The 17,656-nt window shown below is 35.7% G+C and overlaps 1 protein-coding gene across 1 annotated transcript in view; it reads right to left on the bottom strand.

Moving 5' to 3' along the window:
• Positions 1 to 559: 559 nt before the first annotated feature.
• Positions 560 to 17,656, bottom strand: part of RACGAP1 (Rac GTPase activating protein 1) — a 32,090-nt gene continuing 14,993 nt past the window's right edge. Inside the window, exons 3-16 of the mRNA XM_044678387.1 lie at positions 16,936 to 17,072; positions 16,015 to 16,084; positions 10,435 to 10,488; positions 9,696 to 9,776; positions 9,148 to 9,265; positions 8,369 to 8,499; positions 7,578 to 7,742; positions 6,396 to 6,491; positions 6,112 to 6,310; positions 5,610 to 5,715; positions 5,314 to 5,446; positions 4,905 to 5,040; positions 4,358 to 4,466; positions 560 to 730 (exon numbers count right to left, since the gene is read on the bottom strand). Coding sequence (XP_044534322.1) covers positions 655 to 730; positions 4,358 to 4,466; positions 4,905 to 5,040; positions 5,314 to 5,446; positions 5,610 to 5,715; positions 6,112 to 6,310; positions 6,396 to 6,491; positions 7,578 to 7,742; positions 8,369 to 8,499; positions 9,148 to 9,265; positions 9,696 to 9,776; positions 10,435 to 10,488; positions 16,015 to 16,084; positions 16,936 to 17,072 — 1,611 coding nt within the window. The 3' untranslated portion in view covers positions 560 to 654. The remainder of the gene's footprint in view (positions 731 to 4,357; positions 4,467 to 4,904; positions 5,041 to 5,313; positions 5,447 to 5,609; positions 5,716 to 6,111; positions 6,311 to 6,395; positions 6,492 to 7,577; positions 7,743 to 8,368; positions 8,500 to 9,147; positions 9,266 to 9,695; positions 9,777 to 10,434; positions 10,489 to 16,014; positions 16,085 to 16,935; positions 17,073 to 17,656) is intronic.

Raw genomic sequence — 17,656 nt, 5'->3', positions numbered from 1 at the left:
AGTATCATATCTACAAGGCTGTGCCCACTTCATATCAAGAGCTGATCAAATCATGTTAGTCTAAGCATGCTATATTTCTAACTGGCACACGAAACTATCCTTGTTCAGAATGGAGGAAAGTATAGTGGTAAAGGAAATTTTAATGTTTGCTGAAGCTGAGAGTTCTTTATTTCCCCCCACCCTCTCCCCATCCCCACTTTCACTTTCCCCTAAGACAAATCAGTCTTGCCAAAGGGATGGGATTCTTGCCACTCTCACAAGAGAAAAATCCTTGGGAGACCAGGTCATTTCATGGGCAGCAATGAAACTTTAGGTCAAAAGGAAGCTTAAAAAAAGAAAAGAAAAAAAAAAAAAAAAAAAAAAACAAACAACAAACCTAGTATTTTTAAAGAATCCATCCAACCTCCACCCCTGCACAGATCTTCTCTCACTTAAAAGTTAACAAAAACTATTAGGTGTTACTACTTCAAATGAAAATATCTATGTGTGTATGTCTATATAATATGTTTTAATAAAAACTCCATGCACAATTAAATTTGCTCAAAAGCCTGGAGAATAATAGTAGTGAATATAGGAGGCCACAAAACATGAATTCCAGGTGTGGGTTTTCTGGCAGCCTAAAAATGCCAGGGAAGAAATAAGGATAGAGTGGCTTCACTTAAGCATTGGAGAGGCAAAGAAGTTGCCTTGACGTCCCAGAGTGGTGGCTGACTTGCTTTTGCTTCCAAACCTAAAATAAAATACAATTACATTAGAGAATGTACAACAGAAATGGGCAAACAACCTTGACTATTCACCTCTTTTAATTCATATTTTAAAAAAACTCTGAAAATATCAATATTACCACGCCACAATGAGTCCTCTCTTCCCCACCACACTCCTGCTGTAACAGCTTCCCTCCCATAACAAAAGAAAAGTAAAAAAACAAACAACTCCAAAATGTCCCTCTGGCTACAGACTTGAGTCTAATAGCATGGGCAGCATGGCCATACCTGTATATCATATAACACTCACTTCTTTGTCAACAGGAAGAAACGGGCATTTTTTCCCTCCCCTAAGACCAAGACTGGCCAGTACATTTCATCTCCATTTCTCCACAGCTTCTTAATAGTGCTTGCATATATGATTTCCTTCATTTGGCATCAGTCCAAACAAATCTTCCTAGTTTTCCAAATTCTTCCTTTTTTTTATAGTGCCTTACACATAGTAAGTGCTTACATAGTAAGAGCCTTTTCATTTATGCAGACATGATACAATAACAGTCTCTTAAGCTCATATACCACAATTTGTTCAGCCATGAACTAATTATCAGATACTTACTTTGTCTCCACATTTTTACTACCACAAAACATGCTGCTACCGAACCAGAAAAATTATGAGATGACAACACAAAAAGAGCACTAAAGAAGCACCGAATTTCCAAATACACTCAAATGAATCCATGATGACATCAATTCACATCCAAATGTTTCTGATTCCAGGTCCAGTGCTCTACTATGTTTCTCTGGAAAGTCCTACAGGGGGCAGTCAGGTGGCTTTAGAGAGCCAGGCCTGCACACAGGAGATTCTGGGATCAAATCTGGCCTCAGACACTTCCCAGAGTTAGAACCAATACTTCAATTAATTAGATTAGATAGAAGTTTAAAAAAAAAAAAGTAAATTCTGCAGCATTCTGGTGCATTTGACAAAAAGTAAATTTGACAAAAAGTAAATTCTGCAGCATTCAGGTACTTACTTTGTCTCCATTTTTGGAGACAAAATCAACACAATATCATTCACAAAAAGAAGTGGGTGGAGGACCCCACCATCTTTAAAGCCCCTCTTCAACTTAAGATTCTGCACTGAACCTCCCCCCTTTGTCTACTATTGGCAAATACCTCTAGCAAGCACAAATCTCTCTGGTGTATGCCTTGTCTGATATTAATAATAAAAGGATTGAACATGGTTCTGGTATATCTTTTCAGGAATCTTATATAATTTTGACATGTGTATGAGAGATAGCATGTTGTAAGAGAATTTTTAAGGCAGTGTTTTTTGTCTATCAAATCAAAAACTTATTTTTATGGGATCCTTTAGTCTCTACTCCTTTTTAATCAATTGCATGATGATAAATATCTCTATTATGGAATTTCACTTGGGAAAGCCTTTTTGGGGGAAGGAGACAGAGAAGTCTGAGTATTCTTTAATCAAGAATGTCCTACATGTGTGTAATGTTATTCTGATGATTACATATAAAGAAGATTTATATGGACAGCTAGGTGGTACAGTGGATAGAGTGTATGCAAAGCCCGGTGTCTCAGATACTTGCCAGCTGTGTGAGCCTAGGCAAGTCATTTAACCCCAAGTGCCTAGCCCATACTGCTCTACTGCCTTAGAATGGATATATTTAATACCAATTCTAAGACAGAAGGAGGCAAGGGTTTTTAAAAAGAAAATAAGAAAGCAAACATTACCTCCTCCTACAGGGCCTTTCCTTACCTCCCCAGGTATTAGTGCTTCCTCCCCAAAATTACCTTGTATACATTTTACAGAGAATGTAGTTTTAAACTTAAATAGCTTTAATAGCATAAAACCATATTAAGATTTGAATAACAATCTGTATATCAAGGTATAATCCTAACCGAACAAAAGCTAAAAAATAAAACATTACTAAATAATTGATATTACTATTAAAAAATGACTTTTTTTTAAGTCATCAAAGTAAAAAAAAAAAAAGACTATAAAGTCCTTGAGGACAAGAATTACTTATTTTTGTCAGTGTCCTTAGAGTTGAGGACCAAGTTGATGCTAAGTAAATGCTTACTGGTTTATCAGCCGCTTTGGAAAACAATTTGGAATTGTGCAAAGAAGATGATTAAAATGTCTATATATCTTCTGCCCAGAAATTCCATAGCTAAGTATATACTTCAAATAGGTCAGACAGAAAGAGTCTATATTCAAATATTCATAGCAGCATTTCTTGTGATAACAAAGAATTTTAAAGAATAGATGCCCATCAGTTAAAGAATGGCTAACCAAAATGTATGTGATTGTGATGAAATACTACTATACCCTAAGAAATGATGAATATGAAGAATTTGGGGAAACATAAAAAATAGACAAAAGATGACCACCGAAGTAAGATAAGCCAGGAAAGCAACATACACAACATACCAACAATGTAAAAATAATAATCAAAATTACTCCCCACCCCCTCTACCAAAAAACTCTGCAAGTTGAGCAATTATAATGTCCTGCTGGATCTTGGAGTAGAGTTTGGGGAAATGTACCTCTTTCCTTTCATTCAGAGATGTGAAACCACGGGTATAAAAGATTACATATGCTGTTGGGCCTCGTGGATGTGCTATCTGGTTTGTTTTAACTTATGTTTTTTCCCTTTTAAAATCTTTGTAAAAAGAATGGCTGGTGAGTATAGGGAAAAAGAAAGGGATACATTCAGAAATGTGTTATCAGAGCAAAAGGCATTGATAAAAATCTTACCAAAAAAAAAAAAAGTTTAAGTTCACTAGCTATCTAATGGAGAAAACTTTTTTAATTTTATAAGAGGCAGCCTTGAAGCCAGAAAGAACTGCCTATGAAATAATACGAGTACATGTGGCTCTGGCCAAGTCACTTAATTTCTCAATATTCTAGACAACTTAACACCAGGAGTTGTACAGAAAGTGCCAGCCTACATTTTGATAAAGGGAATTTCCTCACCTGGGAGTTCTGTACACTTATCTTAGATAACAGACTTGTGTTAGATAAAAAGTTTTTTCTTTTATTTCACACCTTTACATTAATTTTGATTTGAGCAAAATTCTGAATTTTGTAAAATCAAAATTGTCATTTTTGTCTTTTGCCATGATCTGGATAGGACTGAAAAGTTAACTGCCTTCTGTTCTAATTTCTGCTTTTACTTCAAAAATGCTATTTTGCTAAGAGACTAGTTACAACAGAAGAAAAGCCACCCTGAAAATTAAGGGGATGTTCATCAATTGGGGAATGTCTGAACAAATTGTAGTACATTTTGGTGACAGAATACTATTGTGCTATAAGAAATGATAAGCAAAATGATAACATTGTACACAGTAACAGCAATATTGAATGGTGATTATCTGTGAAAACTTGGCTACTCTCAGCAATGCACTGATCTGGGACAATCCTGAAAGACTTATGATGGGGAATGCCATTCACCTCCAGAGAAAAAACTATTGGGAGTCATCTTTCACATCAGTGTATTTCTGGTTTCATTTTGAGGTTTGGATTATATATGATCATGATCTTACAACAATGACCAATATGGAAGCATGTTTTGCAGGACAATAAAAACAAAACTAAAAAAGGAAAAAACATCCTGAGAAGTCAGTCTACTTACCTAGGAGTATTCTTACTGATAGTGGAACGAACTCTCTGGGATAGTGAACTGGATGAAGGCGTCTTGATGATTTGCTGCTCAGGAGTAGTCAGAGGTCCTAATACGCTCACTTCAACAACAACAACAACAACAACAACAAAATACTGATGTGAAAAAGAGGCATTCCTAGAGAAGGGGTGAAATTCATCCTGTTCAGTTTCAGCTTAAAAAAAAAATCTAAGGAGATATGAATATATAATGAGCTAACCTTAAAAACCCAGTCAATTCCTAGGTGACAGTTATAGACCACAGTCACAGAATGTACTCTCTTTTTCTCCTTTAATGGCCGGCTTTTTTATCTCTAGTAATCTTGCAACACCACAGATGTCTATCTGTATTGCTTGATTAAAGGATCTATTCCCCCCCCCCCCAAAAAGTACTGGCAGTTAAAAAACAGCTTTAAGGAGAATGAGGAAAGGGTACATGACCACACCTAAGGATGGACCTTAGTCCAGTAAGATATACATACTACTTCAAAGGAACACTTTTATTTAACCCAGAGTCATACCTTTAACATCAGGTGTCTGTGGTGTAGAAAAGGCATGGGAGTTTTCAATGCCATGTATTGGGTCAATATTCTCCTGTTCTACCATCATGAACCGGCTCCAGTATTCCAGAGGCAGAGAAAGCAGGCGTTCTACCACCTGAAAATCCCCAAAATATTATCACATCTGGAGTTCATCTACCATCTCTCAAACACCTCAAAAGCAGTAGTTCTCCCCCTTTGAAATGGTATGGTGTTATTACCTATGGTGAAGAATAATGGTAATCTGGGAGTCAACACATTTGGACATTCACATATGACTATGTGATTCTTACAATTTGTGGCATATGCTTTGAGAACTACTACTTAAAAGCAAAAGCCACCCATAGCTAGTTTATGAAATGACAGAGTTTGATGAACATCATGTCCCTACCTTGGGCTGACGTTTGGTATCCTGTAGCATTGTCATAGGGTCAGGATTGGGCACTGCATGTGCAACTATGGTAGGACCAAAGACTTTAGCCAGATTGGAAACATCCATTTTTGTGCTGGAGCTCTGAGCAACTCTAGACAAAAGAGAATGCTAAATCAGAAAGTATGCTATTTCTCTTATAGAAACTGACTGAAAATAAATAACACTTCCCCATAACACCTAGTCCAGAGTCTTTTTCACTGGTAAAACCTCTCACCTCCAGAAACAGATGTTACCAAAGACACATTTATACTGACCTCTGCAAGTGTATCATGAGGAAAGCTAAAGTGTCCCTGTTGGCCTGGGGGAGTTCACCAATAGCTCGGTACATGGCAGCTATGCTGTTGTCCTCATCTGCGATTTCTATAAATGAAAAGAAAGCACTCAGAAGCCTAGAGGCTCCTTTCCCCAGACAGCAGGCATCTGGGTTATTGACTACAAAGGCTCATCTATACAGTATGGTTTTGATTAGATTCATGGCTACATCAGTCTAAAGTTCCATTAACAAGCAGGATACTGAGCAACAGTTCAATATTAGAAGACAAAACTTTTAAAAAAAATCATCTCTTCAGTTAAGAAAGTACTTAGCCCACAATCTAAGACCACACATTATCGCAGGGATACCAGTTACAAAGAAGGTACTCAAAAGAACTTTAAGAATGAATATTTACTGATTCTTTTTGACTACTGGTATTAAAATTAAATAGCTCAGGAAAGAAATTATCACAAACAATACATTTTTTAGAGATCAATCCTTACCTGCTGCTTCCATAAAGGTCTTATTTAACCGAAAGGTCAAAAGAGGTTCTTTGAGGTTACGAAGAAAATCTTTAAGGAGGCCACATATAGCATGGATGTCATCTACTTTGCTAAGAAGGGGCACAGTTTTTGCTCGAAGGAACTTCTCCTTCAATTCTTTTACTGTCCGGTCACAACCTGAGATCCTATAGAGACCTGCCTACAATCAGAGGGCCCTTGAGTCAAAAAAAGGTTCTATTTGCAGAATGCAAAAACAAGAATCCCAGCCCATCTTTAAATCTTACCTCATTTAACCCTCGTTGTTCAATCTCATTTACACAATGGACAATAATGGAGGGGATCATTGGTGAAGTCAGGGACACAAAGTCTGCCAGAATTCCCTTAAAAAAAAAGAAGGGAAAGCTTACAGTTATGCTTCCCAATGTTCAGACTAGCAGGTAAAGTTTGAAACTTTGCATCCCGAGTCATCTCAAGGAGAGACATTGACTTACGCTGAATTACTGTGTATCATATTCCGAAAGCATGTATTACCTGCCAAGTAAGTATACATATACATGTATATATTTGTTTTTTGCATTTTATATGTACATGCATCTGTTTGCATTGTGTGTATTGTATATGTGTATATATATTACAATTACTAGAGAGACCTACCCCCTATTCTTCCAGTGACAAGAATGTTTTGTTAACAGTGAAGAGGAAGATACAGTGCTGAAAAGGGTCAATGCAAAGGAAGAATGAGTATTCTAGCTAGGAAGGAGCAATTCTACTAAACAATCCTGACTAGGAAGTTTCTATGTAACAATTAAAACTAATTAAGCTTAATACGATTGCAAAGAACTAATCAACACCAAGGAGTTAAGAAATCTAGTGAATCTATAAATGAGAAGCTCTGACAGATGCACATTTGGTTAGCATATCGAGAGAAACCCATAGAAGCTTCAAACTCCAACACAGTCTCATATTGAGGCTTTTTTTTTTTTTTTTTTAAGAATAACAATCTTCAATATTGGAAAGGACTTCTGAGGTCATGTAGTCAAACCTACATTTCTCTACAAACCTCTATTCTCTTCTACAATATTCCAATCAAGTATAGTATTTAATTGAAGATCTATAATGAGGTACTAGTAATCCATTATTTCCTGTAACAATCATCTTCATTTTTAGATAGCTTTAATTATCAGCAAATTGTTTATTATATCAATATCATTATATGTTCTACTCCCAGAATTTCTGAATACAAGAAATCTTACAAAATGCAAAGACACAAAAACCAACAGACAGCTTTTGATGGGTCCTCTCCTTCCCCATTTTTTTCCTTTTTACAATAAAGGCCACACAGGATTTTGCTAGAAGTCTTACAGTCCTAATTAATGTATTCAAAAGACAAATCATATAATTCTATATGGTTCTGTGAACTACATCTGCCATTAACTCCTTCAATGAGTTCCCATAGCAAGCTGTACCTCTCCAATTCTGACAGGTGTGCCTGTCAGTGTTGGAATGCAAGGAAGAGGGCAACGTTCCCGGCATTCTGGATGAGCCACCACTCGACAGTCTCGACACTTTAGGGACAATTTTCCAAACTTTATCCTTTTTCCACAAGGAACACATGACTCTGGCTTAATAACCTGAGGAAAGAGAGCCGGCAGAAAGGGAAGACAATGAAAACTAAAAGGAAAATGGGGTTAAATACAAAAAAATTAAAGAAACAAATTAAGAAAAACTGAGGAAGCTTGAATGAACTAATCAAGAATGAAGTGAGAACAAGGAGAATAAATTAAAAATAACAACATTATTAAAAAGTAAAACAACTGTATGTAAAAGACTTAAGAACTATGATTGACACAATTACCAATCTCAACTCCAGAAGACTTTTAATGAAGCATGGTTCCCACTTCAAATCAGAGAGATGGTATAGTACAAAGGCAGAATGAGATGTACATTTTCAAAAACAAGCAATGTGTTAATTTTTTTGTTTGACTAGCAAAGTATGGTGCAGACAAAAAAAGGGAAAGAATATCCATGAAACATTTTAAAGAGTAAAAAGACCTGGGCTCCAACCCTAGCTACTCTACTTACTAAGCTGTGTGATAAATGGATAAGTCTCTGGACTTAATTTCTCTGGATCTCACTATATAAAATGGGTTAACTATAAGGAATTTCAAATAAAAGCATATACAAAAGCACTACAGAAATGTAAGGTAAAATTATTAAAGTATACAATTGTTCCTATAAAGTTTCTTCATAGACCTACCGTCTTAGAAACAAATTCATGTAAGCGCATGCCTCCATTATTTTGTGGAGTACTTGAACTGTCGGTCTCTGGTCTGGACTCCAGCTGCCTACTAGCCAGTGTAGAGTCGCTGTTCCAAGGCTGTAAAGTGCCTAAAATACACCAAAGCAAGAAATTCAGACTTGATGTTTTTAAGCCTATGCTACTTATTATTAGCATGTACCTAATAAATATAAAGACCAGGCAGAGTTTTAATTTACTGTAGTAATCCAATTTGCAAACTACAATTAGTGATGAGAAGAGATGTAAGCCAAAGAAACGAAGCCAATAATAAATGTCACAGCTAGTGAGATTTAAAGCTGAAAAGATAGTATTATGCTTTAACAATTCAAGAGTTTTCCTTATTTTTTTAAATGACGCAGCAAGAAACTTCAAAACACCTCGGCGAGTTCACTCTAAGAATATGACTCTCCCAAATTTCCTTATAGCCAACCTATTTCTGAATGAAGGAAAAAATCTTACAAAATGCAAAAGGGTCCCAAAACCAAAAGACAGCTTTTGAAAGAATACCTCCTTCCCCTACTTTTTTCTTTTTTACAAAAAAGACCAGACAAGATTTTCCTAAAAGCCTTGCGGTTCCAATTAATGTATTCAAAAGACAAAGTATATAATTCTATATAGTTCTATGAACTGCCATTAACTCCTTCAATGAATAGGAAAGCTCTATAACAAGTTGTATCTCTCTGATTCTCATCCAAATTTGACATTTTCTTACACTGTTAACTACAAATCAAAATCACCTGTTTTCCTCCGACTCCTTGTCCAATAGGGCACAGTTTCAATAGTGGATATTGCTTCAATAGGGCCACCATCATTGGGAACAGTGACTGTGGTTTTTGCAACTATGGATTCATTCCCCTGAAAGAAAAGAAGCAATGAGAAGATAGATATGCTACAAGAGGCAGCAGAATAAATGCAACTTTCCCCCAGATAACACTTTTTGGCTTATGACAAATCTTTAAGTTCTGATACAGATTTAAGGTAAAGGTAGGTTTCTTCTTCATATTTTAAAATAGAAAATGTGGTCATAGCAGCACATACTCAAGCTACATAGAATCAAATGTAAGGCTAAAACTGTTTGCTCAAATTGGTTTTAAAATGTGGATTTAAAATGTAATCTCATTCATCACAGAAGTGACAGGTTGTGCTGTATAGAAAAATTTTCTTTTATCAAATACATCTCAGAGGATAATAACACCGCATTACTGACCCTAGAAATTTTCAGTGCTTGAGGCCACAAATCTCTTGATGTTCATAACCACAACTGTCTCAGCTATTCTGCTCTCACCTGGTCTATTGTAGAACCAATGGAACGAGTTTTCTTTATTGGTCCTGGTGGACCTTCTATAAACTGTCGGCTGTTGGAACGCTAGAGATGGGATAAAGAATGATAATATTAGGGTGGAAAGCATAAGAGATATAAAGTGGTTGAACTGGCCAAGCTTTATGAAAGTAGTAAAAAGGGACTAAAGCTTAGGGTGAGAAGAAAAATAGCAAACAAAAAGGGAGGAAGCAAAGAAGCAAAATATGCCCTTCACACTAAAGATGTTCTCACAAAAATGTCCTTAGTGTCTTGAAATATTCAAGAGTAAGCTTTGAGAATTTAAATGACAAGCCTAGTAAAAATAGGCTTATTATCCTATCTAAGGACATGCAGACTTTGGAATAACATCAATTGCCCCAAAAGGCAGGGAGGAGAGACACACACACATCCATTTGAAATTTGGCTCAGGCAGCATAATGTTTCACATAAAAATTGACATGATAACGGAAGGCAAACATAAAATATGTTTTGTTTTCTTCTAGGAATGGAGGCTAATATAATTCCAGCCCAGGAAATAAGGTTGGGATCCTGTCACCTGCTGACAGGAGAAGCCACATACTATTCATGTTGTGTTTCATACATCTTCCCACCCATAACCTCCCCTTAAGAAAATTATAGGAATAGAACATTAGGAATTTTGCACTGTAGCTGAATTTCGTGTGACAAACTTTTCTACTTTGGTTAAGCAAGGAACCCTACATACCCTCTTTTCTCTCTTCTTCAGCCTAAATGTCTTCACCAGAGAAGAATCCCAATCCTGTTGGAAAGTACATTACCAGATTAGTTTCTTTCTTTGGTTAGGCCTGAACTGAATCACATCCAACATTTCCAGGAAATTTTGTCACAGTTCAATTTGCTTATAGCTTCAACAAGGAACAAATTCCAGGTTTAACTTGGAGTTACTATAGATGAATCACACTATAAAGTACAGCATCTTTATTGTCCGACTCTTCATGACCCTATGAACCAGTGACTATAGGGTTTTCTTGGCAAAGATAATGGAGCAGATTGTCATTTCCTTCTCTAGGGCAAACAGAGGGTGGCTTGTCCAGGGTCAAAAGATAAAACATCAATAGAATTAAATATTATCAATATTTAAATGAAAAGAATGCTTTCAGTCATTAATAAGAGAAGTCAAAAACTATTCTTACCCAATAAGCTGGCAGCGATGACAAAAAAAAAAAAAATGGAAAGAGTCTGTTTGAGAGGCTACAGGAAGAACAGGCACACTAATTCATGGCTGGTAGATTCCAACCATTCTGGAAAGCAATTTGGAATCATGCTAAAGAAAAGACTTATATCTATGTTCCTTGACCCAGAGATAGTGATAAGTATATACCCAAGAAGATCAAAGACAGAAGATCTGATATACATGAAAATATATACAGCAGCAATTTTTGTAAAAAAGCAAAGAATTAGAACTAAAGTATCTATGAATTGAGGAATGGCTAAAGAAACTGTGGTACATGAAATATTAGAATGATAAGAAATTATAACTTATTAAGAATTCTGGGAATAAAAGAAATAAACTTTTATGACTGATGCAGAATAAAGCAGAAACCAGAAAAACACAATTATCTACAACAATGTAAAAAAGAAAGAAAAACAAAACAAAATTAAAAGCTGTGAAATTATAGTCACCAAACTTGGCCCTAGAAAAGGGACGAAAAAATATACATCCTTAATTTTTATTTATTTTATTTTATTTTATTTTTTGCCAAAATACAGGGCCCTGGGTATAGAACAATGTATATGTTGTCAGCTAAATTCTGTTGAATTCTGCTAATTTTTTTTGTCTTCTCCCCCAATAAATCATTATTATTACTAAGAATGGCTCACTAAAGAGGGTAAAGGAAAGGCTATTTGTAATTAATGTAATATAAAAATATCAATAATTTTTTCAAAACCACTAAACTGAATGCTGTGTAATTATATAATGACCAAGTTCAGTTCCAGAGAAGAGTTAAGAAAATATACCTCCCCTCCTTTCACTACAGAGTTTGGAATATGTTCGATGTGGTAGAATATTGCACAAACTAGTGTCATTGGAAAACCAAGGATGAAAAAAACAACAATGCTGCTTAATTTTGAACTGCTTTTTCAATCTTTGCATAAAAATCGATCGTTTGCTGGGTAAGAGAGGAAAAGAGGGATATGTTGGGAAATGAATTGAAACCATAAGGTATCAATAAAAAAAAGGACTTAATTGTAAATAGAAAGTATTTTACCATTAATAATAGCACGCATTAACAAGTTACTCATTCCTATTAAAAATACTTGAAAGCACGGGTATAAATGTTAAGAAACACCTACCTCATATAATCAACAAGCATTATTTCTAAAAAAGATAAAATAGAAGCCTTCCCAATAAGATCAGGAGTGAAACAAGGAAGCCCAACATCACCAGTATTATTTAATATTGTACTAGAAATCCTAGCCATAGCAAAAAATAAAAATAAAAGAATCTGAATGGGCAATGAAGTAATCAAACTCTTTTGGCAGATATGATGGTATACTTGGAAAATTCTAGAGACTAAACAAAAAAGCTATTGAAACAATAATTTTAGCAAAGTAGCAGAATATAAAAGAAACTATATAAATCATCACCACTTCTACAAATCATCAAGAAAACTTTCCAAGAAGAGATATTAAGAGATACTCCCATTCAAAATAACCATAGACAGCATAAAATATCTGGGAGCATGCATGACAAACTTAGGACTACGTAAACATAATAATAAAACACTTTTTATACAAATAAAGTCACATTTAAATAATTGGAGAAATATTCATTGTTCACGAATAGGCAGAGCCAATATAATAAAAGTGACAATTATACCTAAATTCCTTATTCAATGCCATCCCAATTGAATTACCAAAAAAAAGTATTTTATTGAACTATAAGAAATAACAAAATTAATTTGAAAGTACAAAAGGTCAAGAATATCAAAGGAATAAAAGACAAAAGAAAATCTAGGAGTGTCAGTTCTTAAACTGTATTACAAGATTGTAATTATCAAAACTATATGCTAAAGGTAAACAGAAAGGAGGATCAGTGGAAGAGAATAGACAAACAATACACAGCAGAAAGTGATTATAGTAACATCATGTTTGACAAATGTAAAGATGCAAACTTTTGGGGTCACAATGTACTTTTTAGTAAAAATTGTTGAGAAAACCGGAAAGCAATCTGACAGAAACTAGAAAAAGATCAATATCTTACACTATTTACTAAGATATGGTCAAAATAGATACATGACCTAATAATAATAAGCAAATTAGAAGAACATGAAATTTACCTATCAGATTTATGGATAGAAGAATTTGTGAATAAGCAAGAGATAGCATTTTGAGATGTAAAATGGATAATTTTGATTACAAATAAAACCAATGTAGCCAAGATTAAAAAGAAAGCCAAAAAAATCTTATTGACAAGTTTTCAGATAAAGGTCTTGCATCTCAAACTTTTCATATTTATTTCACATTTATAAGAATATGAGTCATTCCCCAATTGATAAATGCTCAAAAGATATGAACAGGCAGTTTCTGGAAGAAAAAATTCAAAGATATATATATATATATATATATGTCATGTGAAAAAATGCTCTAAACCATTGTTTAGTAAAATGCAAATCAAAACAACTCTGAGATATCATTTAACACCTTATCAGATCAGTTAAAATGATGGAAAGGGAAAATGGCAAATGCTGAAGATGTAGAAAAATGGTGACAATACAATGTTAGTGGAATTGTGAACTGGTCCAATTGTTTTGGAGGACAATCTGAAATTATGCTCAAAGAGTTATAAAGCCATCTATATCCTCTGACCCAACAATATCACTATTAGATCTGTTTTCCAAGGTGATGAGAGAAAAAGAAAAAGAACCTCTTTGTTCTAAAATATTTATGTGGTAGAAGAATATTGGCAATTGAGGGGATGCTCATCAATTGGGGAATGGCTAAACAAGTTGTGGTATATGATTATGTTGTAATAGTTTTGTGTTGTAAGAAATGAGCAGGATGATTTTAGAAAAACATGAAAAGAAGCAGGTAGGTGGCTCAGTGGATAGAGAGCCAGGCCTGGAGATGGGAGGTCTTGGATTCAAATCTGGACTCAGACACTTCCTAACTGTATGACCATGAGGAAGTCATTTAATCCCCATGGTCTATCCCTCACCATTCTTTGGAATAAGAAGGAAGATCTCCCTTCCTCTCTCTAAATGGTAGCATTCCCTAATAAGGGAAAGGAGATAGCTTGGAATTTAAAATGTAACAAAAACTTTAAATTAAAAAAAATAGTACACAGTCCAGGGATGTAAAACACTTTTCATAACTGTATCATGTGGTAATTGACAATTCCCATCACATTTTAAAACTATTTTCAGAATATTAGTTTCCTTCTAATTGGAAAATATATAAGTCATGTTCTGAAGTTCCATACTTGAAAAATAAGGCATAAATCTATTTATTCAAGAACACATCTGGGACAGGCAGGCAGTAGGAAGACATCACTAGGAATACCTTTCCTCCACCCTCACTGCAACACATCCAAGCTGCATAACTGTTTACATGACTTGGATGAGTCATCATTTCTATTCCTTCTGTTAAGATGGACCACCAAGGTCATATCATCTGACCTACAGACCCTTCCTTTCTCTCCCATTTCCCATGCAGTCATTAGACCTACTAACACAGTAACCTAACTTACTGTTATAACATGACCATGTTATGCCCCTCTGCTAAATCCTTATGACTTTGGGATTTCTCCATTCACTCTACTGCTGAACTTTCTTTTATCTGTTATCTCCTTCAATTAAGAATATAAGCTCCAATAAGAAAATCAAGCCATTCCCCAGTTGATAAATGGGCAAGGGACATGAATAGGCAATTTTCAGATAAAGAAATCAAAACTATCAATAAGCACATGAGAAAGTGTTTTAAATCTCTAATAATTAGAGAAATGCAAATCAAAACAACGCTGAGGTATCGCCTCACACCTAGCAGATTGGCTAAAATGAAAGAAGGGGAGAGTAATGAATGCTGGAGGGGATGTGGCAAAATTGGGACATGAATGCATTGCTGGTGGAGTTGTGAACTGATCCAGCCATTCTGGATGGCAATTTGGAACTATGCTCAAAGAGCTCTAAAAGAATGCCTGCCCTTTGATCCAGCCATACCATTGTTGGGTTTGTACCAACCCAAAGAGATCATAAACAGACTTGTACAAAAATATTTATAGCTGCACTTTTTGTGGTGGCAAAAAACTGGAAAACGAGGGTTATGCCCTTCAATTGGGGAATGGCTGAACAAATTGTGGTATATGCTAGTGATGGAATACTATTGTGCTCAAAGGAATAATAAACTGGAGGAATTCCATGTGAACTGGAAAGACCTCCAGGAATTGATACAGAGTGAAAGGGGCAGAGCCAGAAGAACATTGTACAGAGACTGATACACTGTAGTAAAATTGAATGTAATGGACTTCTGTACTAGCAGCAATGCAATGATCCAGGACAGCTCTGAGGGATTTATGAAAAAGAACGCTATCCACATTCAGAGGAAAAACTACAGAAATGGAAACACAGAAGAAAAACAATTGCTTGAACACATGGGTTGATGTGGACATGTTTGGGGATATAGACTTAAAACCACCACACCAATGCAACTATCAATAATATGTAAATAGGTCTTGATCAATGACACATGTTAAAACCAGGGGAAAAGCTATAGGGGTGGGGGGTGGGGGGTGAAGGGGAAAGTAAGAACATGAATCATGTAACCATGGAAAATTTTTCTAAAAAATAAAAATAAAAAAAAAGAATATAAGCTCCATGAGAATAGTGACAATCTAGCTATTTCTATTTATGTCTTAGCACAGGGCTTGGGACATAGTATATGCTTAATAAATTATAAGGAAGTAAGTTATATTTAGTTGTGTTTTTTTTTATTTGCTAGTTGAAGCCTTGGTCAAGATATCATTCATTTCAAAGCTGAATTCTGAATTGTGTGTTCTTTTAGAATAGGTGTATATGAGAGCCAAAGTGGAGATGATAGAAAGATACATTTTTAATTGCTCTGTCAGAATTGATAGTATACTAACCAATTAAAAAAAAATAGAGGAAGGAGAAAATGATGAGAAGGAAGGGGAGAAGAGACTATCCAGATCCTAATGAGAGCGAGGGAGAAGGAGAAAGAGCGAGGGAGGGTGGAGAGAGAGAGAATGAGAGAAAATGAGAAGGAAGGGGAAAAGAGAATATCCAGAGCTTTATCAAAGCTTCATTACCAGGGATTCATCAGTCTTGTCAAAGCTGATATCTGATAAAATGGAGCCCGATTCATCAATGGTTGACAGTCTAAAAGAGTGAAACAATAGAGTATTACTCACAGAACCCAGCAAAAGGTAAATTCTAACACTCACACCATACATAACAGGTCACATTATACACAGAATAGTCTGTTTCATAGGGGAACAACTACAAGGACAAATCCTGGCTGTGATTTTTTTTCCACAAAGCTAACTCTGAGTTGCAGAGAAGAGTATAGATGCTCCACCTCCCAAGCTGTGTTTTTACCACAGGCGACTCAAAATCTGTGGCAAGTGGAAGAATGAAATTTAACTTGATCTAAAATGGGGCTGTGTTCAACATAACACAGATTTATTCTAGCACTTGTTTTCTAAGAAATTAAGCATATATGTATTTTTAGTTATAAATCTCTTCATAAGACAATTGGGCCTAACATACAATATAGTACCTAAAGCTATGCCTTTTCCCCATTTATTTTACTGGGGTATAAATTAAAGCCCAACTGAGACTAAACAGTGAATCAGTTGAACCAGAATTTTCTGGTCTTGGGCTCACAGAAGGTTTTCTAAACCAGAAGCAGTATAATAATTCTTCAGAGAATAAACACAAAGGATTCCTGAACTGCCACTTCCACTACAGGCTTCCTAACAATGTGCAGAATTACTTATTGATGTTCAATTTGGTCCCAACATCAAAATTTTACCCATGGCAAGATAAAGTCATACAAAGAAATAAAAGGTTGGCCCCCAAGCCTTCCTCTGCCACCCTTCTCTCCCCAGAATGCTTTTCTGCTTTATTCAGCACACATTCCAGAAGAGAATATTCACAAGTTCAGATAAGAGGAACTTCAGACCATCATCTTGCTCCTGATCAAACAACAACAGATGCTGTTCTCCCACCTTTTGTTCCCAGCATTGCCGTTAGTCTGCTGGCCCCTGTTGAGGAAAGCCAGGGCTGATTTTTGTTCCTCGCTTAGTTGAATGCTGCCAGATGCATCACACATGAGCAGCTCCCGAATCAGCTGAATCTGTCGTTCCTACAGACCACAGCAGAGTAAAACATCATAACTAGCCAGGGGAGAAAGCTTCACCTCAGATTTATGGGACAGGCAGAGCAGAAGACATTAAAATACAGCATTATGCAAATAGGCCTTCGGGAAGACTACTACACCAATAGCATATTAATTCATATCAAGACTAGATTGTTTCCAGTTCCTGAGTGGTAAAATAAACTCCATCTAGAACAGTGGGGTTTCTTTGGCAAGACTTCTAGATTATACTGTTAATCTGAAAAAAAAAGTATAATTTAAAATGAGGGTCCCAAAAAAGATTTCTCACAGCAAACATTTTAGCATAGGACAATCACTGGCTTCTTCTATAGGTCAAAGCAGGCACCCACTCACCTTTCTAAATGATGTAGCAAAATGCATTTAAAATGGATACAAAGCAGTGGAGCCAAACAATTTGAACTTAATCAGGCACTGTGCCAAGATGGATTAGTGCCTCCTACCAGGAACCTGATACCATACCACTGTGCCAGAACCCATCCTGGTACATCAGAATCCTTGTATTCTGTTAGTCCCAAAGTTCAAATGGTTGAATACTCCAAGCTCTCTGTTCT

The sequence above is a fragment of the Gracilinanus agilis genome, chromosome 5, assembly GCF_016433145.1.
Source record: "Gracilinanus agilis isolate LMUSP501 chromosome 5, AgileGrace, whole genome shotgun sequence".
Lineage (NCBI taxonomy): Eukaryota > Metazoa > Chordata > Mammalia > Didelphimorphia > Didelphidae > Gracilinanus > Gracilinanus agilis.
The sequence above is the reverse complement of the archived record's forward strand: the minus strand, read 5'-3'. Positions and strand labels throughout refer to the sequence as shown.